The sequence below is a fragment of the Columba livia genome, chromosome 2, assembly GCF_036013475.1.
Source record: "Columba livia isolate bColLiv1 breed racing homer chromosome 2, bColLiv1.pat.W.v2, whole genome shotgun sequence".
NCBI lineage: Eukaryota > Metazoa > Chordata > Aves > Columbiformes > Columbidae > Columba > Columba livia.
In genome coordinates, this window is record NC_088603.1 from 12294046 (window position 1) to 12321885 (window position 27840).

General features: G+C 42.3%; 1 protein-coding gene across 2 annotated transcripts in view; it reads right to left on the reverse strand.

Annotated features, from left to right (window-relative positions):
• ADARB2 (adenosine deaminase RNA specific B2 (inactive)) overlaps positions 1–27840 on the reverse strand; it is a 315094-nt gene that overhangs the window by 34690 nt on the left and 252564 nt on the right. For both annotated transcript variants that reach the window (XM_065050500.1, XM_013367407.3), the window contains exons 5-6: positions 13037–13205; positions 5910–6061 (exon numbers count right to left, since the gene is read on the reverse strand). In XM_065050500.1, coding sequence (XP_064906572.1) covers positions 5910–6061; positions 13037–13205 — 321 coding nt within the window. The remainder of the gene's footprint in view (positions 1–5909; positions 6062–13036; positions 13206–27840) is intronic.

Sequence of the window (27840 nt, forward strand, 5' to 3'; positions counted from 1 at the left end):
TGCGAGTGGATCCTGTTTAGATGAGAGCGCATGAGAGCTTCAGCACAGCTGTAGGTTAATAGAGAAGCAGGAGGAGGACCCCATGTGGAGCAGATGCAATGGTGTGTTTCAGACCTAAAGGGAGCGTGGGATAAAACAGGAGCTGGGCTATCAAGGAGTCAATGGCACAAGGCAATACAGCATGTTAGCAAGAGATAGAAAAGCAGCCCAGGGGAGAAGAATGGAAACAAGCCCTGGGGCAGATTCTGTTTGTCTGTTTGGCAATCCATGTAGTAAAAAAGAGAGAGTGCATCTCTAGAAGAAAGATGGACAATGAGATAAAATCCTGTCAGGGAAGGAGGAGCGTGGAAGTGGAGAATTTATTAGCTCATTTTTTAAAGCAATTAATTTTGCTTTTCAAGAGGCTCTTAAAAAAAAAAAAAAAAAGCCAATGAGTCAAGAAGCCCTAAATTAGCTAAGAAGGCACTTTAGCAAATCAAGGGCTTGATTATTCTGTGGTTTGCCCTAGATTCAGGAGAAGGTGTAAAATATGCATCAAATATAAAAGGGCTATCTGCCTCCATGACTGCAGCTCCACCTCCTGAACTGGAGTGTGTGTGCTGTAATGGAAAACAGAATCATAGAATCATAGAACAGTTTGGGTTGGAAGGGACCTGTACATGCTATCTAGTCCAACCCCCCTGCCATGAGCAGGGACATCTTCACCCACATCAGGTTGCTCAGAGCCCCATCCAGCCTGGCCCTGAATGTCTCCAGGGTTGAGTCATCTACCACCTCTCTGGGCAATCTGGGCCAGGGTTTCACCACCCTCATTGTAAAAACTTTTTTCCCCATATCTAATCTGAATCTACCCTCTTTTAGTTTAAAACCATCACCCCTTGTCCTACCGCAACAGACTTGTTAAAAAGTCTGTTCCCATCTTTCTTATAGGTCCCTTTTAAGTACTGATAGGCGGCAATAAGGTCTCCCTGGAACCTCCTCTTCTCCAGGCTGGTCATTTTCATGGTCCTCCTCTGCCTCCCGCTCCAACAGGTCCATGTCTTTCCTGTGCTGAGGACTCTGAGGTTGGACACAGTGGTCCAAGTGGGGCCTCACCAGAGTGGAGTAAAGCATCAGCCCCCTTGAAACCTCCAGGAAACCCATGTTAACTTGGTGCTGTGACACTGCCCAAAGGAGAAATCCTAAATGCAGGCATACATTGCTCGAATGTACATGAAGGCAGAAGATTCCAGAAAAAGAGATGTTATCCCAGGCTCTCTGACCTACAGCACTGAACTGAAGCATGGGCAGAAGCTAAGTGTGTGAAGGAACAATTAGGGGGTGGTAAGGACACTGGGAACATGCTGCTCCTTCACCATATATCTGTGCTACAACCTTGTGTGTGACCTTGGAAAATGATGAAGAGAAAAGAGTCTTGGGAAGAAGACTGGCTGGAGAGAATGAGCCAGGACAAACCCAAAAGAAAATCACACGGCTGTCTGAAACTACACTGGCATTTTCCAGCCTCCTGTTCCTGCAACACCACTGACCCTGGCTGGTCTCCTCTCCTACTCTCACCTGCTCCTGCACCTCTCCCCTCAGCCTCCTCACCTATTCTAAGATTGTTTCTGCCTCTCCCAAAGCTCCAATTTTTCTGAAATGCCCCCATAAGCTCTTCCAGCTTTGTGACATATAGACACCAAAAAAGAGCTAGAAACCATCCCATGCTCAGAGCAGCCCTGGTCCAGCTGGATTTTACCTCTCTTTTGGAGATGCCTAAGCACATATCAACAAACAAATCAGCTCACCTCTGATTGAAGATGGGCATTGTTGCGAATCAAAAGGAGATTTTATCTTTTTGTCCCTAATCCCTTACTTTCTTGCACAAACCTGACATGAGTGCAGGCTCCCTGGGCCTCTCTTCTGCACCACAGATGTTCACATGAACCATGGTAAGGCCAGGCTTTTACACGTGCTGCTAACTTGGTGCCTTGCTGTAGGAGTCGGTTCAAAGAACAGTATCTGCCTGAACATCTCCATCAAGAACAGATGGACAATGACCTGGAGAGAGATCTGAGGAGAAGAATTGTGTTGCACAGGTATCTCTGACTTGGGGACAATAGCTGCTCTCCAGAAGATGGATTTTAACCTGCTGCTTCAGCCAAACTTGCCCCCCACCTCCTCCCTGTTACTAAGGCCAACAAAGAAGAGCATGTGCAGAGGCTTGCCGAGGGTCTTGAGGTCACCCAATGGACCAGGAAGAGACCCCTGAACATGAGGCCGTGCAGGGGCAGACGGGTTCTGGCAGGCGAAGAGGAGATTCTTTGAGCCTGTGCGGTTAAGCCTGGATTGCGAAACAAAGGCGGAGATTGGCTTCGACCCATGGGAGTGATGGGGAGTGAAGCATAAAAGATGACTTCCTACTGGACATAATTGAGATCTCCCCACCAAAGGATCATGGATCACAATGGAGGATGCTGTTTGGGACCTGGGACCACAGGGATGCCTTTGGACCCGTGGTGGTAACCAACCCACTTTCCCCCTTTTCTTTTTATTTCCCTTTTTCTCTACTTTCTCTATTGCATGCCACTTTATGGGCAAAATAATAAAGTAACACGGTTTGATTGAATTGTAACCCCTTGGCATTTTGGTTGCCTTAATTTTGCGCTTCGAGATCAAGGTAAACGAACCGTCACGAGTCCATCACCTAATGGACCGTGACACCTGCACTATCTAGTAAAACATAAACTGGGTTGCAAGCACACGTTAGCTTATCTCCTTCCCTTCCAGAACAAAGCTCATAAGAAGGAAATGTGAGGCCTCCCTGAGGGTGCTGGGAAGACATGGTGGATAATATGAAATTTTTGGAAGGAGATTTGAGAAGTGGATTTTACTCACTCCCTGTATTGATAAAGGCTTATCATATTCCTTTGCAAAACCAGAAACCACATGGTGAGACACCGTTTTTAAATGTTAATGCATCTTTAGAGAATAATCAGTACTGTTTGATGGCTTGCGCTAGCTCTAGGAGAGGTGTCTTTGTTGTTTAAGAAATGAAGCAGCATTCATCTGGAGTTTCTTGTCATTACTGGATGAAAGAAAGGTTATTTCTTTACTTAAAGAAAAGAAGATCTGAATGATCAACATTATAAAATACTTATCTTCCCAGATGTCTCTGGGATAATATGAGCTAAAAGGAAATGCTTATCTCACTGAAGGAAAGCTTTTGGCCACATAGCTTTTTATACAGTGCTAAATTATTTTTAGAGCACAGGACGAAGGTAGAGGGATCTGCTTAAAAGAGTGAAATATGAACCAAATGTAGTGCCCACTCAAGTCCTGCTACTGAATCATGGTGTAACCTTGGGTAAGCCACAGAGCCCTTTCTGCCTCAGTTTGTGCATTGGGACAACAGTTGATGTCGTAACTGACATGAAAAGTATATTTGTGACCACCTACAAGTTAACTGTATGGCTGTCAGGTGTTGCATGATTATGTATTTTTCAACACACCTTCCCGTAGGTACCATTATCTAAAGAAGCATTCCCTCATTAGCTGGCAGATTTATGTGCTGTCTGAAGCAATCCATGAGCCATGAGGTTCACCTCCAGGGCTGGGTTCAGCTGCACAGCAATAGGCAGCACCGGCCATCAGCTGCCCAGAGCACCCGCTTCCTCATGCATGAAAGAGCAGCATCCATCCTGGACAGCCTTCGGTTGTTTTCAAGAATGGATTGTGTTTCAAAAATGATTATAAATCTTGGTTCTTCCACTCCTGATGTCAAGCGGGGGCTGCCCCAGGAAGCCTGCCCTCTAGAAAATGTGAGGGACTTTAACCAAGGATGAAGCCTTTTTAGATATCTCTCAATAAACACATAAAGTGGGAGGCAAAAAATCACTATTCATTTTCTATGTTGATATGCACATTTTTAATTTTGTTTTTCAGGTGATGTTATGTCTCCTCATTTTCTTACATCATCAAGAATTGTCCATTTGATGTTTGCCTTTTAAACATTTATTTGCTTTTCTTCATTTTATAAACCCTGCTGACAAAATGTAGAAATCATGCCAGGCAAGGAAGTATATTTCCTTCCTGAATAGGTGCATTCTGCTTTCTCGCCCCAGCAAGCTGCTTTTTCACACATGACAAAAAGATTCCAGTCTGGGGAGAATAATACCTAATCGTTAATAAATAACTTGTACAAATAAGAACCAGGAGTGAAACTAACGTTGGATGGATTTGCCCATGAGGAAGTTAGGTTGTTGTGTGACCTTGGATGATTAATTTTACATTCCTGTGTCTATGCTTCCTTGTCTATCCATTCTTCTGTCCTGCCTGCTTCACATTCAAGGTAGTCAAGGCAAGGACTATTTCTCATTATTTGTACATTTAGCATCCAGCACTATGGGTATTACAGCACTGTAAAATGCACTTGTGAGAAGCAATACTCAGGGGCAGGCATAAGAGTGCACCTTGTGCATTGTGCATTGGATCATGGAGTGACAGACATGTGTGATAACAGGACACAGACCTCTCGAGTCCCCTGTCCATTTTGGGGGGCATTCCCTGGGGCTTGGCAGGGGCAAAACTGGTGCAGTGGACACACAACAAGGACATGCCCCTGTCATAGTGGGGTAATGACAGGGATAGGCATGTTTGAGGGCTGAGGAGATGAGAGTACTAGGTCATGTGTTGGAGGCGGGATGTCTCTTCATGAACAACAAGCTCTGCAGGTTCACACTGCTTCATCCACACTGTTTCAAGACCTACTTCTTTTTCCCCACTTGGAGGATCTCCTCTCTCTAGAGGAGAAACCCCTGGAAAACCATGTTTCTGCTTAAATGTCGTGGGTATGGGCCCAGGGACACTCAGGCTGGCCTGGTGGGCTCCATCTAGTCCATCTGCTATGCAGTGACCATGTGAATGATCTGACATAGGCAGGGTGGCCTGGGAAGGATCCCTTCCTGAAGGGTCCTGACATTATGTGCTGCAAAGGCATGTGGTATTTGGAGAGACTTTGACCTTCAACCAACATTACAGATATGTTGTATTGTATTGTATCATATCGTATCGTATTATACCATATCGCTATGCCTCAGACTTCAGCTGCAGCAGCCTAGATAGCTCAGGTTTGGTGTACATGCAGCCCTTCAACCCATATGTACTGCCTAAACCTTGAGAAAAATCCATGTATCTCCAGCTGGAGACTTGATCCTCTGGTCTAGCCCATGGCTGTTCCCCCAAGTGTCTCTTAGATCATAAGGGTCCTTCCCAAGGCATTTATTTACTGCCAGGGTTTTATTTCCTGCTGGGCTGTTAAGGATGGGTTCCCTAGCAGAGACAGTGAGCCTGGGGCATGCAGAGCAGTCTGCCACTGCCTTAGAATCATAGAATCATTTCAGTTGGAAGACATCCTCAAGATTATTGAGTCCAAACATAAAGTAGCTCTGTCACTAAACCATGTCCCTAAGAACCTCGTCTACAGATCTTTTAAACACCTCCAGGGATGGTGACTCAACCACTTCCCTGAGGTGCCTGTTCCAACATCTGACAATCCTTTCTGTGAAGAAGTTCTTCCTAACATCCAATGAACCTTCCCTGGTACAATTTGAGGCCATTTCCTCTCGTCCTATCACTTGTTACTGGGGAGAAGAGATGGACATCCTCCATGCTACAACCCCTTGTCAGATAGCCTTGCCCAGCTCTGATTTTCCCTGCACACCTTCCCCCAGTACGTGGGACTGAGCACCAGTTGCACAGACACACACGCGTCACGCAGCCCACAGTGTTTCTGCTCCTGAGTGAAACACATTTGCTGGAATCAAATGAAGGAAGAAGGACTGATCTTAAAAAAAAAAGAAAAAAGAAAAAGAAAGAAAAAAAGAAAACATGCAAAGGGAAAAAAAGAGAGGAAAGACTTTTTTTCTTACAGTCGGTTGTGATTTCATAGGGGGAGTTGAGGCGTGCATCTCCGCAGGGTGATGTGCTCACGTACAGATGGAACAGGATGTTCTCCCGCAGCCTGTAGCCTCCCTCTTTTAATCGCACGAAGATTGATCGCTCCCAGTCTTCTCGCCGTTTGCTATGATCACAAAAGAGGTTCCAGGTCATTTGTTACATGCCAAATCAGAAACACTTCTGCTCTCTCTCTCTGTTTTTCTCCCTCTGTTTGTTTGTTTTTATTAGCACCTGGCATCATACATTTCACCTAGTGACAACAAGAGAAAAACAATAAGCTTCTCCAAGTGAAGAAATGTGAGAAAGGGGTCAAAACTGTCGAAGTGCTGCTGGTTTGCTCACTTAGAATATATTCTGACAACAAAATATGTGGATTTTTGAATGGTAACTCTCCTTCTTCACATGCATGGATGCATAAACACACTGATTTAGAAGAGGTTCTGGTGCATGAAGCAAGGAAAAGTTCTCTTAGGTTCTTATGTGAACAAATCAGCTCTAGTCATCACAGTGCCTAGGCATGTGTTTAAATCCCATTAACATCATTGCAATTGAGATGTGTGTTTATATGCTCTGCTGAAAAGGGCCTCTAATGAAGCACCCAGATTTTATGACCCCTGCCAACCCTCTCTGCTCCCCAGGTGCTGCTTTTCTTCCCCGTTCAACCAGAGCCACTACAAGTGCTCCAGCTAAGCCAGCAACATCTTGATCAGTTTGCATTTTTGGAAATCAGAAGCCATCCTGAAAAGTGAGGAGAAAACTTGTGTGGGCTTTTCTCAGCTGGGTTGAAAAAGATACTTATTAAGATGAGGCTTTTATCTTTGCAGTGGTTCAGCAGCTAGATGGGGACACAGCGCACATATTCCATTAGCAACAGCTGCCCGGGAGACCAAACCCTCCCAGTCCTGCAGTTTGCAGCAATAGCTCACATTAAGGCTATGCTGCCGCCCGGCTCCTCAGATGATTTACATTTGGGAAGACATGGGTGATTTCTCTGACAGACAGCTGCCTTTAATATGTACATTTAGGTGATGGTTGTGACTATAATTTTGAAGGTGAAAATGTGATTAGTGAAATTATGATTAAAGGCTCCTTTCCCTCTGGTGCCCTGGTCTTTTCCCTCAAAAACTCGAGTCTTTTTGTAGGAATATCTCTGAATAGAACAGCATCAGTGGGTGATGCTTTTCCTAGGAGGCTCTTAATAAGCCAGAATCCTGCCCATTTAATTCACCATAGGACAGCCCATTAACCAAGGCGATTTCTGCTGGTTTCTCTGCCTCCTCTAAGTGTAAATAGGGGTGCTTTCTACTCAGCCTCGGAGCAAATCCTTGGCTTTAATCCAAGCTGCCTCTGCCTGTTTTCTCCTGGTGCAGCCTCTATGCTATTGAAGCTGCTTGGTTGTCACTCTTCCATGGTTTGGGTGTTTTGTCATTTTTTGATGCCGGGATGCGTTTGCTGTCAGGAGGAATTTACAGGCACATTAGCTCGCCGGTCAGGGACAGGGAGCCACACCGGCTGTGAGCTGGGGCTGCCACATGCAGCTCCCTCATTTTCCGCTGGCTGTGGTGGAGTTTCCCAACTGCACTAATTATATTATCGCTCTGATAAAAGCCTCTGAAATAATAAAATACTTGTAAGTCCTGCTGCTTGGACTTAAGAGCAATAACAGTTAGTTTTAAATAATTCACTGCAAAATCAGCTGGGAGAATACAAAGCTGTGCAGTCTTAACGTCTACTGTTCTTGTGTTAAACCTCACCAGAGTGGGGAGCAGCTTGCGATACTTAGAAACAGTTGCTATGTAGGGTTGGAGCAGCCATTCTTTGGGCTGGATTTCAGGAGTTCGCAGTAATCAGCACCCATCTTGTTTTTATCAGTTACTGTTTTTCACTGATTAACCTTGCTCTCTTCCTTCTCCCTGAGCACGAAGAAGGGTCTGTGGCCAGTGAGGCTGATGGGTTGGGTGACAGACAGCTGCTCTAAAAAGAGATGGCAGGGCTGGAGGGCAAGGCAGCTTGACTCTTCCTCCGGGAGGCTGAGATCCTCCATATCACATATGGTCCTGACCTGCCTTTGGGATGGATTTCTGCAGGCTGAACTCAAACATGAGATTCATCCTTGCACAGTGGCTGAATAGATTTAGCAACGAAACTCTGAGAGTACTGTTATAAAACAGTTTGAGATGCAATACTGTCTGCTGTGGCTTAGCAGAGCGTCTTGTGTGTGGGATGCTTGGGGGATTTCAAAACGCAGGGGGACCCAGGGACCTCGTGAAAATGGTCCAGGTGAAGCATGAGATGCACTCTGCAAAGTCACTTCTCCCCCAGAACCAGTGCACTTCTCCCTTCCCTCTGGGACAGTCGTTTTGGGCTGTGAGGGGGAGAATGAGTTGGCAGAAGCAGTGACACTTTGCAATGTCACTTTGCACAGCCACACACACCTGCATAAAACAATGAACAGAGAAGGCCACGGTGAGCCCACAAACGTCACTCATTAAAGTGTGTTTTCCACATGCTGGCAGTGGCTGAAAGAGCAGAATTTGCCCCTAAAACCTAGCCTGTTATGAATTTCTGTGGGAAAGTTAGAATTCGAGACTGATTCAAGAGGAACATTTTAGCATATTCTTAATTCTGATCTTGTGCTTAGGTTAATTATCTAGCATAAGATGCATATATTTTGAGCTGACTTGAAGAAGACTTAAGCATGTACTTATCGTTTAAGATATGTGAAACATTTTGCTGAAAAAGTCCTTCCCTCTAAAAGAGAAACAGAGGAGCTGTTTTTAGCGTGTAAATGTATGTATGGGAAGTTTCTAGTACTACGTAATGTAGCATGGCATCCTAGAGAAACTAGCAGCAGGTTTAAAAGGGAAGGAGCTGTGTTAATTAAGAGGCTAGTAGGACAAAATTAAGAAATATTATATGTATAAAAACCAGCTGTTTTTCCTGGAAAAAAACTTAACTGGCCTGGATGAAGACTATTCCTTGCTTTTTGTGTATAAAATAAAAAGTCATTTGCATCTGACTTGCTGGAAGAATTTAGCTTCTGGGAAAATCATCCCTCCAGCACCTGCAGGGTCACTACAGCAGCAAGACTGCTATGGTGCTGGTTTATTTTAAGAATAGGCTATTAGTTTTATTTTTCTTTAAAAAAGAAGAGTTGGATTTTCTTTTCTTCCATATTGGCCAGTTTGGATAAATAATTCCACTGAAATCCATGTGAATTTTCTGCCATCATTGCAAGAGAATCAGACTGTGGTATTTGTGTACTTTTCGATGGTGATTTTCAGAAAAATCTTCTCAAAAGGTCTTTCCTGTCCTTCTTTTGTACATCAGAAAAATTATGTCTTACTTTTCATCTTTTTCGTGAAAGTCTTGAGAACTGGAGGATTATGGTTGTCATAAAAATGAAATCTGGGAGTGGTAAGAGTTTTAATCAGACTGGGATAGAAGCTGTCAGGTTTTAGTTGTGCTTTTAGCTTTTATTTAACTCAAGCTCTAGACAATGAATTGTTGAAAGGAAGTTTCCTTTTGAAGTATTTGTCACTCTTGCTTCTTAGGGAGGATAAAATTCCCATTCTGGAACTCTCTTTCCCAAGGAAAGTCAGGAAAGCCACACTTCTAACATTTAGCAATATGAAGAGAAGGAAAAAAAATAATTTACATAACACTGCAACTTTGGCTTGTGGATGGGATTGTTCTGCAGTTTAAACATCTGAAGCGCTCATCCTATGCTCTTTTTATAGAAATGGAAAAAAATCTGTCCCAGTATGTGGCAATTCATCTCACCCACAATAGATATCTGAATAGGTCTGCTGAGTCCCACTCCAAAGATGCCCATCTCTCTCCAGTGGTGACAAAAGGAGTCTTAAGGGTCTAGTGCCCACTTGACTAACTTTTTGACATCTCAAGTAAGGTCTCAAGAAGTAAATTCAACTCAATGAATCCATCTCTCCCGGTCACTAACTCTCTGTCCTGGCCCTTGCTTTCTCCAGTCTCCTTGTCCCTGCTTTTTGAAGCCTCCAAGCTACACTTGGGCAAGTAGATGTTTTGCTTTCACTGAGGACAGCATTTGTAAATTTTGGAGAAGTGGTTCCTTTTCAAGGACAGTATAATATAGAAAAATAAGTCTTGTGTTGGAAATTCCTGAAGTTTGAAATAAAGCTGAGAAGATCAATTTGAGCAGGTACATTTGGTGGAGGAAGATTTGTGGAAAATGGGGAATACTCTTGACAGAACAAACTTGCCTGTTCAAAAGGGGGGAATAGAAAATTTAAGCTATTTGAGGCAAGAGCTATTCTTCTTTTTTTTTTTTTTTTTTTTTTTTTTTTCAGGTTAGGGAAACATCTTCTTGGTCTCAGTTCATACACGACTTTGTACAACACGTTAATGGCCTGGGAGGTGACTTTAATTTGAGTTAGGCTAATGCAAATGCATATCAGTGCAGAAGCCACCGTTGTGTTTCCTGCAGGCCTGAGGAGCTGGTGTGTAGGCAGTCCCAGTGGAGCTGAGTTAGCATGTTGGTCCTAAAAAGCCTGTCCTTTTAGCTGTGCAGTAGCACTGTGTGCTCTGGTTTCTCTACCAGTGAGAGCTGTCTCTCTTTTTCTGGAGAAAAAGGGGTAAATGTGACTTCAATGTGTTTTTCATTTCATTCTGAACACCCCTTGTTTTCTCGCCATATGACAAAAGTCCCAATGATGGCATAAAACCGGGTGTAGCAATAAATACTAGAATTGAAGAATATATTATAACACAGTTTTGCTTCCCTATGGACTTCAAGAAAGCAAAATCTGATTTGACAATATTTTCAGCTCTGTCTATCAAAGGTGCTTAGCCTTGACAATTTTGGTTGAGATTTTTATCACATGTGTGGGTCAGGGAAGCAGCAGTGCCTGCTCTTGGCTGAACAGAGAGTGATTTGAAGTTATTGTGAACAGAGCTTGTGCTGCACTGAGGATTCTTGTAACAAAAGACTGTTAACATTGATCCAAATAAAATAATAATATGACTGAACATGTTAGGGAGGTGGATCAATACAATAGTTTAAGATACAGTGGTAGCGTTTGTTTCCCAAGAGACCTTAGCACAAAGCAAGTACTAGGGCTGCTACAGTGCTGAAAATAATTTAATGTAAACTTGAAAGCAACTCAGATTGAAATAGAGAGAATATTGGTTTTGATTAAGCCCTTCAAGGCTCTTTTCCCCCTTTGTTAGCCAAGCTCATCTACTCAATATACTCTCTTGCCTTCAACACCAGCCTGAAGTGGAACTAACCATTACTCTGGCTACTGTAGCTTCGGTGCACCAGTATTGTAGGTGCTCACAGGAACATACAATCCTGCTCTGATTAATCCTTGTGTCTGTGACTTGATGCAAAACCTTCTGAAGTCACATGGAGTTTTTGCACTGAAGTTGATGGCCTTCAGATAAAGTCACATGAAAATGCAAGCAAGAATGGAGGGCAGAGGAACGATCTGTAGATGAGGCTTTTTTGTTTGTTTCCTTTCCTTGCTTCATTCCTTGGTTCCTTCCATATAATAAATACCACTTCAGCTTCACTTCTGCTCTGTTTTCATAGGATCATAGCACAATTCATGCTGGAAACAACCTCAGGTCTCTAGTCCAACCTCCTATTCAGAGCAGTTTGCCAGGTTGTTCAGGGTTTTATCCACTTAGGTTTTGAAAATCTCCAAGGCAGGAGAGAGACTCCACAGCCCTGCTGGGTGACCTGTTCCACTGCTTGCCTATTCCCATAGGGACTGTTGTCCTAATATTCAGACTGAGCTTTTCTTGTTTCGTGTGTGCCTGTTGTCCGTCATCTTCACCTTGGTAAAGATGCCAGCTCCATCATGCTGTCGACATATATTCTGCTGGGTCTGCCATCCCATCTCCAGGCTCACAAAGCCCAACTCCTTCAGCCCTTCCACATGGGCCAGACCCTGAGCATCCAGGTGGCCTCTGCTGAACCTGTTTTGGCTTCAGATGGTTGATGTCCTTCCTGGACTAGGGGACCAAATTTTCTCATGGTATTGTAGATGTGGCCTAACGAGTGCTTTGTAGCGGGGGATGATCACACCCCTTGACTGACTCTTCATAGCATCTGGGATCCTGTTGACCCTCTTTGCTGCCAGGCACACCACTGTCTCATTTTCAGCTTGCTGTTTGCCTACAAACCCTGTCCCAGCAGAGCTGCTTCTCAGCCAGTAAGGCTCCAGCCTGTATTTTTGCAGGTCGTTCTTTCTTCCTCGGTGCAGAACTTTCCATTTGTCCTTATTGAGTTTTCTTTCAAAGTTCCTGCTGGCCTATTGTTCCAGCCTGTCTGGACGGCAGCGCAGCCCTTTAGCATATTGACTGGTCCTCCCCACAATTTGGTGTCCTCTGCAAAACTTACAAGCGAACACTATATAGCTTTTTCCACATTGTTCATAGACTTGATTAGCAAGGTCCCAAAATGGACTCCGTGGTACCCTGCTTGTTACCAGCTTCTGGGCAGTGTATGACTCGTTAACCATTTAAATGGTGACAAGGTGGTTTTGGCTCAAGACAGGATCAGTAATTCATCTGTAATGATTCTACATGTGATAATGTTTTAAAACATCATAAAGAAGGAGGGAGTGATAGCATCTTGCACTTTGGCACAAAGTTTACTGTACTGTTAACACTCATTGGTTCTCTAGTGAGTCAAAGAAGGCATTAATGATCAATAAATCACTTTCTTGAGATATTTCAGCAGCAGCAAGGAAGAAAGGAAAATGTCTGCAGTGAGCAAAATGATCCCCTTCTAGTCTCTGGCCAGTGAACGTTGCTAATAAGCCTGCATGTAAAGATTTGTACAAAATCATCAGGCTTCATAAAATCCAATTTTATGAGTCATATCTGATAGCTACTGGAAGAAAATCAGCTGAAGTAGAGGAGCTCATGACCCAACACTCCAGACTATCTAACTCTCTCATTTTTTTTTTTTCTGTGCAATACATTGCCCCTTCATCAGCCAAAGACTCAGAAACAATAACATACAGAAACAAAAAGTTCAGATGTCTGGAGGATGGATCTGTTCCACTGAAGGCTGTATAACATTCCCCAAGCATCAACAGAATTCAGTTACCTTAAGTGTAACTCCAGCTGTGAGTAGAGGAAGTGAACAAATGCCCTCCTTGCCACAATTTCTGCATGGCAGTCGTTGACCGCAAGCCCCTGGTCATTAATGTATTCCCCATTTATACATTTGGTACCCGATGACAGCACAATAACCTGAGCTTGCCTGGTGTCCAAACCTGCAGGAAGAAAAACAAAAGGGTTGTGAAATCGCCGGGGGTGAGTATGATATCATAATTGTTAAAGTTCTCTCAGCCCATGTTTTGATGTGACAGCCCAGACAGCCCTAATGAGATACTTGTAAAGGTGATTATATGGCCTTTGGAATATGCAGGAATCTCACATCTCTGTGTTATTAGAATAATAAGAGCTCTATTTCAGCCTTGTTGCTAATTCCAAGATAAAAGCTTGCCAGGAAGTTTACTTGTTAAATCAATAACTACATCATAGGAGAGCACATGCTGTAGGGAGGTAATAAAGATCTCCTGCAGTGCTGATAAATGACCAGGTTTTTATGAGCTGTTGAAGCCATTTTCTGGTGGGAACACACACTCCCTGTAATGTTAGGTTTCATTGCTGTTGCACTATAAGTACTAAATAAAATGTAAGTAGCACTTCTGGAGCTGCTCGTTAAAAAATTCAGAGAACAAACAGATCAGACTTTCAGTACAGTTTCCTTTTCATTTCTTCAAGAAAGGCTACATTGGTGCCTTTTCCATTGAGGTCCCAAGGATGGAGCATTCATCACTGAGACCAGCTTTATTCCTTTGTCGCCTCTCCACATAATGGTGAAGGCAGCTGAAAGACATGCCTTTCCTGGTCCAGATAGGCACTTTCTAGGATTAAATCCTGATTTCTTTGGAGTCAGTGGCAAAATGCTTATAGACTTCAACAGGACCTGGGTTTTACTGTAAAATGTAGCTCATTCAGCTCTGTGGACTGTTTCAAAGAATAGTTAAGAATGAACTGAGCCCAAACTGAAATCACCCATGGAACAGTACATTTTGGGGTTCATCTCTTAATACCAAAGAACTGAGAAGCAACTCTTGGGAAAAAGGACTTTTATGGCTGACAGGTGCTTCTTCTAGATGTGACAAAGTAGCCTAAGAGTGTTGGACTCTGACAGCTGCACATGGCTGTGTGTAGGCATTAACACTTATACAGTGTAGCAAGTCAGACTGCTGGGGTTGACATGGTTGCACCCATGCAGTATCACATGAGATATCCTTGGTGATCTGCCTGACCTCTGGATGCTGCTCCAGGGAGGTGAGGATGTCCAGGAGGTTCTGTGCCCTCTTCACGTGTCTCACATCATCATCCATAAGGTGACTCAGTGGGAATGGATGCCCGTGTTTAAGCAACTGAATCAAGCCCTCAAAGCTCGATGCATCAGTGACTAAAGACTGGCCTGAGGCTGCAAGTACCCACAGGGGGAATGGAAACAATCTCACCATGTTTCTGTGATATTGCTTTAGCTGTAGAAAAGCTTTAGGCATTATTTTATAGAGTCAGCAATATTTTTTTTTTCTTATTATGGAGCCTATTGGGTGGCAGAAAAACCAAGATATTGTAGAGATTTTCTGAGTTGTAAGCACCACGCTTGGGGCCACGTTCTCTCATAAGATCTATTGGTGTGTTATAAGAAAGCAGCTGAATGGGGAAGGAAAACATTTTAAACATGAAGGGCTGGTGCTGCCACTGATGTTCCAGTTTGTAAATAGGACCAATAATACTTCATAATCTCCACGCAACATTGGGACTGGTGGTGGATGCTATGCTACAGCACTGTTACCATGCTTAATCTATATAATAGCAAATGATAACATCATTTCATACCTATATCATTATGTTAGCTACACTTGTAGTCCAAAAGGTTTAGTAGTGTTGTGGCATCACAACATTGTGACATTTGTAGGACAGGTATAAGTATTGTGAAAAATTCAATTAATTGCACCTGGCTCCCTCATTGTGACAGCCTCATGTAGAAGAAGTTATAGGTACTAGTGACAAAGTACCCATCACTGTATGCCTGTGCAGGAAGTGTAATCTGTATCTGCTACTATACATGTGTCCCTAAAAAGATGCTTGGGAGTAAAAAAAAAAAAGAATAGCTGTCAATCTAGAAAACCCGACAAGTGGAGATGGGAGCACATGGGAGAATGCAATGGAGAAATGCAGTTAAAAAGTAATTGTGTTTCTTCTAGTTTTATTACTAGATAAAAAGTTGAAGTGGACAAATGTTTCCTTCTGTACAAAGAAAGGTGTTTGTACATTAGAATTGCTTTGATGTTACTTTGCTTTAGCATGACTGCTTTCATGAGAAATATAATAGGTATCTTAGATCAGAAACATGTCCCTCTAGTTAATTGTGTCTTTCACATGGACTAACACCAGAATTTTCATGAGGTGCTGCCTGCAACAGTGGTGTTTGAGTCCCACCCAGCATTTCAAAATGTAGGATACCCTTTCCTATACAGTATTTAGTGTTTTCTTTGTTTTGAAGGTCCATGGTAAGAGCCAGGTAGTTTTAAATTCTATTTTATGTATTTACCAATGTAGACAGAGTCTTATTTTCCTCAGGGCAGCAGAAATGCACCAGGAGGCAATTCCCTTGTTCAGAAACCTGTGAGCCTTTCCGCCTGCACCTGAGGACCCCTGTCAATACTCCCTCTCAGGGCAGTGAGACTGGCTGCTCTCTTCTCCTTACATTAGCATAGTCCTGATGTGCCTTCTCCTCTGCCCCCTCACCTCGCAGCCAAACAACCCACCCTGCAAATGCAGAGCAAACCACCTGGGGAAGCCGTCCTGCTATCCTGCTCTCCAGGAGCCATACCTTACTCACCTTTTATTATTTCAAACATCTTATCCAGAAATAAGTTTTACTCTTTCTCTCCTCTAGTATGAGTGTAAGATGATGAATGCACTCAGGGTTTTCTATGAGGTCTGGATTTATTCAGGAATGAAACAAAAGGCACCCAACTGATGCACTGATAATGTGAATCTCTCTGATGTTGTTTGCTGTCACATGTCCACTTGTACAGTAACAGCGAGTGTGCTTGGGGTGCCCATTTTTGGGTGAATTAACTCCATATGTTGGCTTTTGGTGAAATGGGGTCCCTGTATGTAGTCATGTGAGGAAACAGCCTGGGGTGTCTGCCAGTCTTGGCAATGAGCACGTGTTTGCACAACATCACTTAGATGTTGCCTGGGGCTGGAGGCAATGGTTTCCAAGAATTTGCAGAATCAGTCTGAGTGTTAAGCATTAAAAATCTCCATGCATTTTCCATTTGCAATGACAGAAACTAATCCATGTTCCTCCATGCTCAGAAATACTCAAGAGTTATGTCTCACTACAACGGCACTCAGAAACACAGATGTACACGTCTTATGCATTAGCTCTGAAATGTTTACACCTCACTGGGGACCCAAATGGGGAGAGTGATCTGTGACCAACGTAGCACCATTCATTGTTGCATGCGAGGGAATCCAACATGATGAGAAATACTTCCAAAAACATGACAGTTGCCCAATGTGTTCAGGAGTATAGATGCTAACAGATTGTCCCCTTGCATGCCTTGTTTTGAGCATACATAGAGTTGAAGTTTTATCCCCTGTGAAATGCTGGAAAACAGGAGGAATTTGTCTCTGAGAATAAGACACATGATGCCTAGTTGATGAAGGCAAATTTTAACATTGACTGATCACATTGGCATTTTAGACAGCATTTCCAACTCTTGAGCTTAACTACTTGCTGCAGTGATTCAGAATTAATAGGCACTTCTGTACATTTGTCTATTTCACATAAAAACCGGCCATTATTAACTGTTGTTATTAGTGTTTACTTATTTTGCAAGCAGAATACTTCAGATTTCTCAAGTGATTTCTATTTACAAATGTCAAGCTACCTCCTAAACATTGATTACTTTAACATCAGACGTGTGGCAGATCTAGACTGAGTACATCACCAAGTTGTGCCTAGAAAAGTTACAGTGTTGAGTGTGTCAAAATCCTAAACTAGCACTAACCTTGGCCCATCAGCCATATCCCACCTTCCCTGCTTCAGGGTATATAGTAGGGTAAGGTCCTAGGTGAGGATTCCTCTTGTCAAGACCTGTGTTCTCAGTGAGGGGGCTGGATCTCACATGAAAGACCCAGCGATTATCTGTGTTCAAGAAGAAATGGGCTATATTATTATGACCTTAACTCCTGACCCATTGACTGTCAGAGCTCATGAGGCATTTCTTTCCCTCGCTGCCTTCAGCAGAGTAATGTTTGAGAAGACATTAGGTTAAAAGTAACTAGTGAACGATTTATAACAGGCACCTGCATTAGGTTTCTATTATTTGCCTAAAGAGTCCTAATAGTTTTCAATTTGAAAAGGAAATGGAGCAGGGCAAAGGGAATTGAGGAGCTGTGTCAGCACATCAGCTGAGTCCTGGCTAACGCTGTGTTGGCAGGGACAGCCAAGAGAGTGGGAAAGGAATTCCCCACCTTTTATTTTCAAAAATTCTGCCAATTAATTAGCTGCATTATAGAAGAAAGCCATACCCATAAATGACTCACTGGCTTTGATCACAGATTCAGTCTAATGGTCTGGTGAGGCAAAGAGTCTTTCCTGTGCTCTGCTGAAAGCTGGAGCCCCCCCAGCTCCAGCAGTCAGGGTGTCCTCTCACAGCCAGGCAGGGGGGACCTCCACCCCACTAATGTTCATTTTTTGTGTGTCTGTGATAGTCCACATCACAGCTGAGCCATCAGAAAGAAAATGGGGTTTATTATAAGCTATTTTCAGTTTGCTGACACCAGCCATGGGATTCATTTCAGCTATTCTGGACAACTAGAGTTTATGTGTCTGTAGCTGAGCTAATTGCTGTAAGACTCTCTTTATAGTCAACGGAGAGGAACTTTCCCGGGAGGTGATTCATCTGGCCTGTTTTAGAAATTCGCTTTTGGATAGTCTGAATTACACCTCAATATCGCCAGCTTATCATCATGAACTCTGAAGACATATAGAAAGCCAGCAGAAGTACAGCTTTCCATACTATAGACAGCTGCTTGTGGGAAGATTTCTTATTGTAAGTAACCAAATACCGTGTGCAAATCAAAACTCCTCAAGTCATAAGATGGCAAGCAGAGTGAATCTAGTGCCTTTTACATTTTTTTCCTAATGTTTAAACTTTTTGAGGTAATTTTTTCAGTTTTTCCCCACAATGATCAAGGATAATTGTGTTAATAATAAATTCATGGATGGTCATATTGCCTTGAGCAGAGCCATTACACACATGACCTACATGACCTCCCAAAACATCAGTTCTGCATCCACAAAGATTGCAAAAGAAATTATTCAGAAAGGTGCTGATGGAAGAGATAGTAAGCAAGAAAAAATACAAAGGTTTGCTCAGCAAATAAGTTGGATATATGGAACAGCCTGACATCTTATGAACTACAGTTATGAGCTGTGCTTTTAAGTCAGCCATGACTGTAAACACAGTATCTACACCCATCTGCTTCGAGACACAGCTCTACCAATAAAACCAGGGACTTTTGACTAGTCTAATCAATGTTTCTACTGACTTTAACACAGTTACTCTCACTTCTAGTGTGCTGTGATCATTAAGACCTTCCATAATACAGAATTTGTAGCCCTGCATATTTATGTGCTGGAAAAGGAAAATCAAAATCACTAGGTGATTTCAAGAGATGTTGACTGTTACATGCAATCAGAAAACTGCATTTGCCGACACAAAATCTGAATCACATTGGCTGTATATCGGAGAACTTCTGTGAAATTCAGTGAGCTTAATTCACATCGAAAAGGATGGAGTTTGCAACTGTTAATTCCAGCATACAACTGGGATCACACTTTGGCTTCTCAGCAGCTGACACAACATATAGAGAAACACCAGTCAGTATGCAAGTGTCTATATTGCTGCATGATTTAGACCTTGCTAGCGGTAATGAAATCTATCTTCTTTTCCAACATGACACTGTGAAGACAACTCACTGCTTGGAATGTATTAACTATAAATGAGAAAAAATAATCCAAAAAATCAGGTTTGATTAATTAAAAAAACCCACCTCTTTTATTGGGTTGGATACAACTGACACAAAACCCTACGCAGTATAAAGGAAAGCCAGAAATAATGATAGTGTAACATCAGCCTTTGTGAATAATTCATGGGGTACAATTTCATGTTATTTTAAATGGTGCTGCTTCTCTCTCTGATAAGCAATAATTTTATGTTCTTTCTTTACCTTTTTTAACAAATCAGTCAAAAGGATTGTCTACTGTTATCTACAAAAAAGTATATTTGGAATAATTTTCAAGGCAGCTTAAGAGAGCTCTGATCACAGAGGATTTTTTTTTTTGGTAATACCCTCTACTTGCAGCTGAATAACTTCAGGTTTCCATTTCAGGTTTGTTTAGGGGAGGAAAACTTCTTGATGTTACATAGCACTGACAAGCCCCACATTATTCTCTGTTATCATCTTCCTTGGCAGCTCTACCACATCCTTAGAATGGCTTTAATTTTGTAATAAGAGACAGCCAAGACGTGAAAGGGCAGTGATGCTGGAAAAGCTGCCTGTGGGGACATGTCACAGGCACAGCTCTGTGCTCCACTGCCCCATGGCAAGTCCTTGAGGTGGTGCAGAGCCTTGCGGAGGGACTGCACTTGTTACCCTGGCTATGGGCAATGTCCCACACAAAATGCTTCTGCAAAAGGGGCAAAGAGCTCTTCTCCCTGTCTCCTCCCCTGCAAAACAGCAGGCAAAGAACGTGCTTCTCTGAAAAGGACTTGAAACCATTGCTCCTGTTTGTTAATACTTTACAGGGGTAGGTCTGTGGTTAGAAGTGAGGGATGTGTTTACCCAGGTCTGTCCATCTGGGCTCCCTCCATTTGCCCTGTAGTTTGGTGATGCATCTACAACTCCCTCTTTTCTGAGGTTTCAAGAGGAGTGAAATCAAGATGCATATGCGAGAAGGGAGCTGAGGATTGAGGGACCAGTGTGTGTGCCATGGCATACCCTGCCCTTCAGTTTTAATGTAGAATATGCCATACTGACAGAGGGAGCTCTGCTGTCTCCAGCTCTGCATTGAGAACAAAACATGCTTGTGACTGCAAAAAAAGAAGAATATATAGCCATAAGAGAACAATAGTGTAGAACTGGCATGATTAACAGCATGCATACAGCTATTAACAGTATGCATTTATCTGCCAGCCATAAAGACTCTGCTGCAGCTCAATTTTTTCTCTCAGTTTTCTAACGTGTCAGTGGTGGTGATCGTGATCTGAACTGACGAGAGCCAGGACTTCAGTGAGCACCCTGGTTGTATCCCAGAGCTCACACCTGGGTGTCCCGAGGAGCTGCCCCGAGGTGGATGGGTGATGCTGATGTGAAGAAATGGCTGACTAAAAAATCAAGAAGGAAGAAATACATTAAGGGCTTATGAAACATAATAGCAGAAGTCTGAATAAAAGGCAAATACATAGCTAGCAAATATTAGGAATAAAGAAGTTGGTAGCAGTGAGGTTAAAGGTATTTAGGGGTTTAAAATGAATGTAGTCTTTGAAATGCTGGAGTTGCAAAGGGATTTCTTTTCCTGACGTCAAACTGTGGGTTACGTGAAAGTGAATATATTGTACCTCTGTGGAAGAGAGGGTGTAGAGGGAACCTCTGAGAGCCTTGTATTTTCTTCCTTTACTAATGTGTTGGGTAATCCTGCCTCTGACTACACTGCCGAGGGAAGGCTATTCTCTGCAGTGCTCTTCATCCTCCTCAGTGAATGAGCAGGGGCAGATGCACAATTCTCTCTCCTCTGATCTCTGACCCCTCTGTGCTGAAGCAAGAGCCAGGGTATTGTCTGAGAGCAGCCGTGACTCTCCTTTCACAGCCAGGCACAGTAAACGTCCCCCAATACCGTGGGGTGTTTCTTTGTGAACAAGTTGCAAATTCAGTTCCTCCAGAAGAAGAATACCTTTCTGACACAAGCCAGCATCAAGCTGCTCAGTCACATCATCGGATGCCTGAAAAAGGACTCTTGCAAGAGTTCATTTTGCAAGATGTTTCTATGCAGGTGTTTCCAGTAAGTCTCATTCACAGGAAGGACTTCCCAGCCCAGAAAATAATGAAGAGGCTGTTGCCAAAGTGGAGATGAATCAGAAACCAGAGGGGAAACTGCTGAGGGCTGCAGAGAAGAGTGACCCAGCATGGAAAAATTACCAAAATTAAATATGTAAACCTTCATTAAGTGACACCTATGAAAGTGGTGTAAGTGCTTCCAAGTGTCTGAAGGGTGCAAACCACAATGAGAGAGGTGGGTACAAAATAGACAATTCAGCACATTATAACTGAGGACCTGGGATGAAAGCACGGAAAATAAGAGTCAGGCTGAATAACTGGTGAGAATTATTAACAATGAGGTCCGTTAGACTAGAATGGTCTCCCAAGGTAGTGTTGAAAGCCCCATTGCTAATTGATTCATTTAAATCTAGACCACAAAATGCACTTGGGAACACGCCACAGGGAACAATTTTGTGCTTGCAGGGAAATGGACTGGATGACTTAGTGGTCTTTCCCAGTTCTAATTTCTACGGTTCATTTCTCTCATTCCTTTAGTGGATGGAAAGGATAAAATCCCATCAGCTTTGGTACTGAGGAGTGTGGAAGGAGACAGTGCTGTGGTTGCAAGCACCAGGGCCATTTGCCTTCCCTTCCTTTCCTCAATGGGGCCTTTGGAAATCTGGAGGGGGAGGAGGGACAGCCAGCCTAGCCCCTGTATACTTTGTCCCCATGCCAAATACACAAGGATTTGTTTTTAACCTGAATTGATAGTGGAAGGATCAATGTTATTTGAGGGTCCTTTTCTTTCATGTGAGTTTGAACACTGTTTTTCTCCTCAGGAACAGAGCTGTGTAGGAGCTTACAGATAATTCTTATTTTTTAAACACTGCACTTTTCCTGCCAGGTCCTCAGTGAAGATATCTGTGTTTCTCTATTAAACGCTGTGCTACTGATATCTGAGAATTAAGCAAATTGACAGTGTTATATGCTAGATGCTAGTGACATCCTTAATTGCAGGGAGAAAGGATGAAATACTGACTGTGGATTTTGGCAGATAAGTCCAGGAGGAACTTTTTTTTCCCCTTCCTTAAGCATACTTGCATTTAAAAAGTCTTCCTATGCATGTTATTAGGCCAGTAAAGTAAAAGCAATGGTTGATGTTACTAAGCCTTTATTAATCCAAGAAACTTCTGTTTTTAGGATGAGATGCACTCTTTGTATTGAGATTGGGACAATTTCCAGTTTGGCTTATCACAGAGCAGAATGAAAGCTTGAAATTTCCAGCTCCTGGCTTCAAACACCTGGGGATGGAAACAGAAGTGCTGATTTTTCATTTCCATGTTTTATGTTAATTATGATACCTGTCTTTGTGGCCAATACAATTATATGTGACACAAAGCCAGAGCCTCGTCTGCATCGCATCCAGGATTTGAGAGATGTCAGTTACTATTTCAATCAGAAATATTCTCTGAACAGCAAGAACCAAAAGCTAAGTCCAGAGACAGTAAATGGTCTGGGACAAAAGGCTCACTGTCTGGGAAGAGCCAGCTGCTCTGAAATGGAAACCAGAACAACCAGTAGGTCCAGAGGGGAAGAAGATGTTTGCTGCTGGAACTGCCCAGAAGGCACCAGTAAGATTTGCTGGAGAGACCTACAGCTTGTGTAGCAGGTGGAAAATGGGGGCTCAGTTCCATTCCCAGGCTGGGTCATTCTCCCATAGCAGTGCCTAAAACCAGGAATTTTGCCCTGTGCTATTGAACAGCTAAGAGAACAGAGTCAGGTTAGACAATAACAGCAGGAGGGGCTGTTGTGCTGGTTGGGGTGCTCACCTCGAAAAGTGAAGCTCTGGTTCTGGACTTAATCCCAGGCGGCACATGTGTTTCATCTTATTTAGTGTTAAAATATGTAATTCAACCTGGAGAAATGACCTTGAACTTCATTTTCCCTGCTCTGTGCAGGGTTACAGGGCTGCGTCCCATCTCATATTTTCTAAGTAATGTATCTTCAGCTATTTTCTGTTCCTTAGCACTGATTTAACAGAAAAGAAGAGGGAACACCCATTGTTGCTCTTGTAGGGGGCGTACTTGCAGTGGCACGCCTATGCCCATATTTAAAAAAAAGTGAACAACCTGGTGGAGCCACAGTTTTAACTGCAGAACCTCAGATGTTTTTTGAGCTGGAATTTGAAAACCTAAATCTATTCGGCTAGCGGAATCGTCATCTGCCCATTATAGGCCCACGTTACAAAATCCAGGAATAAAGTTGCAGCTGCACGAAAGGGGTGTTCTTATGGAGTTCAAAGTTATTTGGAGAGAATCTGAAGATTATTAGTTTAAGGCTTATAACCAGAGGAAAACAGATTTCTGAGAAAGAGGGATTTATATGGTTTTAACTATATATCTATGTACTTATTTTAAAATATTTTGAAAAAAACCTGTCATGTGGTGGTGATGTGTCAACCTGAGCACATTTCAGAGGTGGATAATGTTTCCAAGAATGTCAAATGACTTTGGGCCTCCTCCATATGAGCACTAGGCAACAGAAGGTGAAGAGATTATGAGATTTTCAAAAGCATCTCAGCAGTTTGGGCACCCAGTGTTGATTTGGGGATTTAAGTCTCATAGAAACACTGAGTCTCACTGGGACCAGGTTTTAGCATCCATCTAACTATGCAAAAGGGACCCAGGGGCCTGCATTACCCTGTGAGTCTTCTTGAAGGCATCTGCCCTGGGCACTAACCTATACATTATTCTCAGTTCCTTTAAATGGTTTGTCTACTTGAATCCAGCCTGGGATGGAGTAGATTCTCTGCATAAGGCATGAATTTTCTACTGTGTTTTACTACTTTTCAACTTTCTTATTTAAACTAAGGATCAGAAATCAATAAGCCACCAGTATTCCTGATTGTACTTGGAAATCAGGCTTTTTGAATCTTAATATGACTGTAAAGATCCACGGAGACATATTGTCAACTTTACTTTTTTCTGTTATTCCACTTAGCAATGATTAAGATCCGTTCCATGAGATACAAATGATAATTTCCCATCTTTTATCACAGCATGAAATTGCTACTTAGGGCTCTTTTGTCCAGTTCATCTTTATTTCATACATGATAACTGAGAAGACCTCCTAGTTTGCTTTTAACATCAAAATGATTGTCAGCCTAAAATAAAAAAATAGAAGAAGGGAGAAAATTGAAGTTAGAAATCAACTCATAACCTTTTTCTATGAATGCCATGCTCCTGTGAAAAGGACTGAATTTTCTTAATGCTCCATTTTTAACAGAAGACATGACAAAAAGTTCCTATCAGTATTTAAACTGCTAAGATTTGTCAAACACAAAGGGGAAAATACTGTTTAAATAGCAGTCTCATTTTGTCCATAATGACTATGGGAGGTTTTGTTCTTTTTTTTTTTTTTTCAGAAAGGACTTCAGCATTAATAGATCATCTCTGTATTGAGTGACATGAATTCTTTACTTCACCCAGTGTTTTCAGGTAGAGCACAAATGTGTGGCCATATCTGTTCAGAGCTGCAAAGGCAAACTCTGCCCATGGTGTAAACAAACAGTGCCAGTGCTGCCTGTCTTTAGGTCGCAGCACTTGGTGTGCAGCTCACTCTTCCACCTCCCACCCCACTCCTGGTCTGGGGTTTCCCAGCTCTGGGGGACAGGGGACATACAGAACTGTCCACACTCTCTCCTCCATGACCCCTGCACTGGTAAAGCTGTTTGTCCTGGCTGGTGACCCATGGTGGAGCTGTGATCTTCCCCAAGCCCTGAAAGAGCTGCTTCTCACCAGTAGCCCCTCAGCCTCCTGTTCTGTTTAATAATCTGTGAGTTCTTGCACCAGGACAGGGGTATGTGCGAATGCTACAGTTTTGCATTTGTTGGCCTGTGTTAGAAAATTTTGGCTTGCTTGCCCTTAGTTTTTTACAACTGTATCAACTGGCCTAATAATAACAATTACAAAAACTATTTCTCCCTGCAAACTTCTCAATAAAATGTACAGCAGACTGGTTCATGATAATAAGATAACCTTCAACTGATCTAGTTGAAAATGACCCTGCTCATTGCAGGCAGGTTGTATTAGGTAACTTTTAAATGTCCCTTCCAACCCAAACTATTTTATGATGTCCCAGCTGCACCTGAGAGACAGAGACTCAAAGGAAGAGGGGAGATGGTAGGTTATCTCAATCTGTTACAGCAAGAAACATTATGTTTAGCTATAGTTGTTGAACACCCTGAAATGAAATATTGGTTGATCCAACAGCCACACATCCACCCAGCCTCTTGATCACTCCCCTCTCCTGTGGGATTGGGAGAAAACAGAGAGAAGGCAAGAAGACAAGTGGATTGAGATAATGATAGTTCATGGTTGTTTGGAAAGACAAACACCACAAATTCAAATGTCTCTCATTTCTCCTTCTTTCCCTGAGTTTTTAGTGCTTTTTACAATGCTGTATGGTATGGAATATCCCCTTCAACAACTGGGCACAGCTGTCCTGGCTATATCCCCTCCCAGCCTATTGCTCACCTCCAATCTACCTGATGGGGATGAGGACAGGAGAGAGAGAAAGTCATGACACTTTGCAAGCACTGTCCAGTGATAGCCTGGATATGTGTGTTCTGAGGTGATGGTTTGTGTTGTGGTGTTGGCTGGACTGTTTTCTCTGCAGGTGAAGTGGTGGTCTTAATTTTACCATATGTGAACACACCATAACTTCAGAAAAGTTAGGACAACAACTGTGGATAGTCTGTATGCAATAAAACTTAGGTCCTCATATTAATCCAATGCTATAATAACAAGTATACTTATTGTTCTGCTTGAAGATCTTCTGTGGGAATATGGCTTGCTGTATATTGAAGATTTGCATGCAAGGTCTTACTTGTTTAACAATTTTTCCTAGACTCAATCAAACAATTTTTGATAGAACAATTTTCTCTTAATATGTTTCAACAAAATTAGAATGTGTTAGAGGACCGACAGATTTCAAGTATGTTATAACTGGAGAACTGTTAAATAATTTACTTCAACCATTCCATCTTTTGAAATGTTTAGTTTAAGATCTATTATGTGAGTTTTTGGATTATTATTATATTCAATTACTATATTACATCAGATAGCATCACATCAGCTGGCCTCCAGTGGGATAATTTGCTCCTACCTAGGTAGGTTTTTTCAAGGTTATCTTGATGACTACTAATCAAATGTGCTGAAAACTTTTATAGAAATGCATCGAGATTTTAACTTTTCATCACAATTCAGAGCAAAGCATATCTAAATACATCGGACTGCCTGTTTTTCTGATTAGCAATTTGTTACTGCAGAACATTCACAGTCAGTCAATAACATAATTTTCTACATTTTTTTTTTCTTTATCGTACTTTGGAATTTGCCCTGGGTGCTACAGCATAAGTCAATTACTGTGCCCAAATGTAACTCCCTTTGGTTTCCCTGGGAAACTGAAATGGCAGAAAAAATGTCAGAGTTCAGGAAAAGAAAACCAATCTAGCACACTTCTGTTTTGTCTGTAGAGATTTTGTGTTATTTTAACAGCAGTTATCAGAGAATCACATTGTGCTTTTTACCAGATTTGTCTGAAAACTGTACAAGCGCAGATAAACCTGTTTTCAGTCGGGATGACATTAAGTTGAAACAAAGGTAAAAACAATTTTTGTCTCTTATAGTTGCATGCAGTTCTAAATACAGCAAAACATTACCAGATTTGTTTTTGTTGATGTCATTAGTAAGTTGTTTGCAGAGATCTAATTGTTTCCTGACAAATTCTATGTTAAAAACATGGGAAATTGGTACTTACTTGCGTGTTTGATATGGAAAACCTGTCTGTGTTATCTTTGAACAGAGTATGTCAAGATCCTTGCTACCTTTGGGAATGACAGTGGGGAACAGACTACAAATCTACAACTTTAATACAGAAAATAATGACACAAATGGGAAATGATTCCTCTTGCAATGGTTGGTAGACATTCTCCTGCTGGAAGGAACTAAAATCCTCCTGGAAAATTTACCAAGAGAAGTCTGTTTCTAGCTTTGCTTCTCTTCTGAATCACTTCATGTCTGTGAATTTCTTTTCTACGTTCCACAAAACCAGGAAGATATTGACAAATCGGATGGCTGACAGATGGAAGAAGTTCATAAAAGTGAATTCAGAATTAAAAAAGAAGCCTGGAGTGAAATGGTTTATAAACATAACTAAAATTATACTTTGTCTCAATGCTGACTAAGAAGAAATATGAAATACAAAAGTGGAAAATCCCACTAAGGGCAGAGGACTCAGAAAAACCCAGTGGGAGACACTTTCAGCCGTTCCCCAAAGAACTGCCCAGAAAAGCTAGCAGGGGTCTGGATGTGCCCCTTCCCTCCCCCAGCACTCCACGCACTCAGCAGTCACAATTTTGGAAGTTATGATTCCTTTGGCTGGCTTCTCTTACCCTATGGTGTGAGGTTTTACACTGTCCATATACTGCTGCTTTGACCATATGGCAATGGGGCTGCATTGGCCCCATCACGCTCTTTAAAGCAGGTTTAGGCCTGTGCTAAAGGATGCAGTGGCTGTACCCTGGCAAGATAAGAAAGAGATTGAATTCTTACAGGGAAAATACACACTGATTGTAAGAAAACTGAACAGGAAGACTGAGGTGGGAACAGTCTCCCCTCAAAAAGTGGTTAAAGCACCAATTCTTGGCTCCTGTAACTCAGCTTCTTATAAAAGGCATATTTAAACATTGTT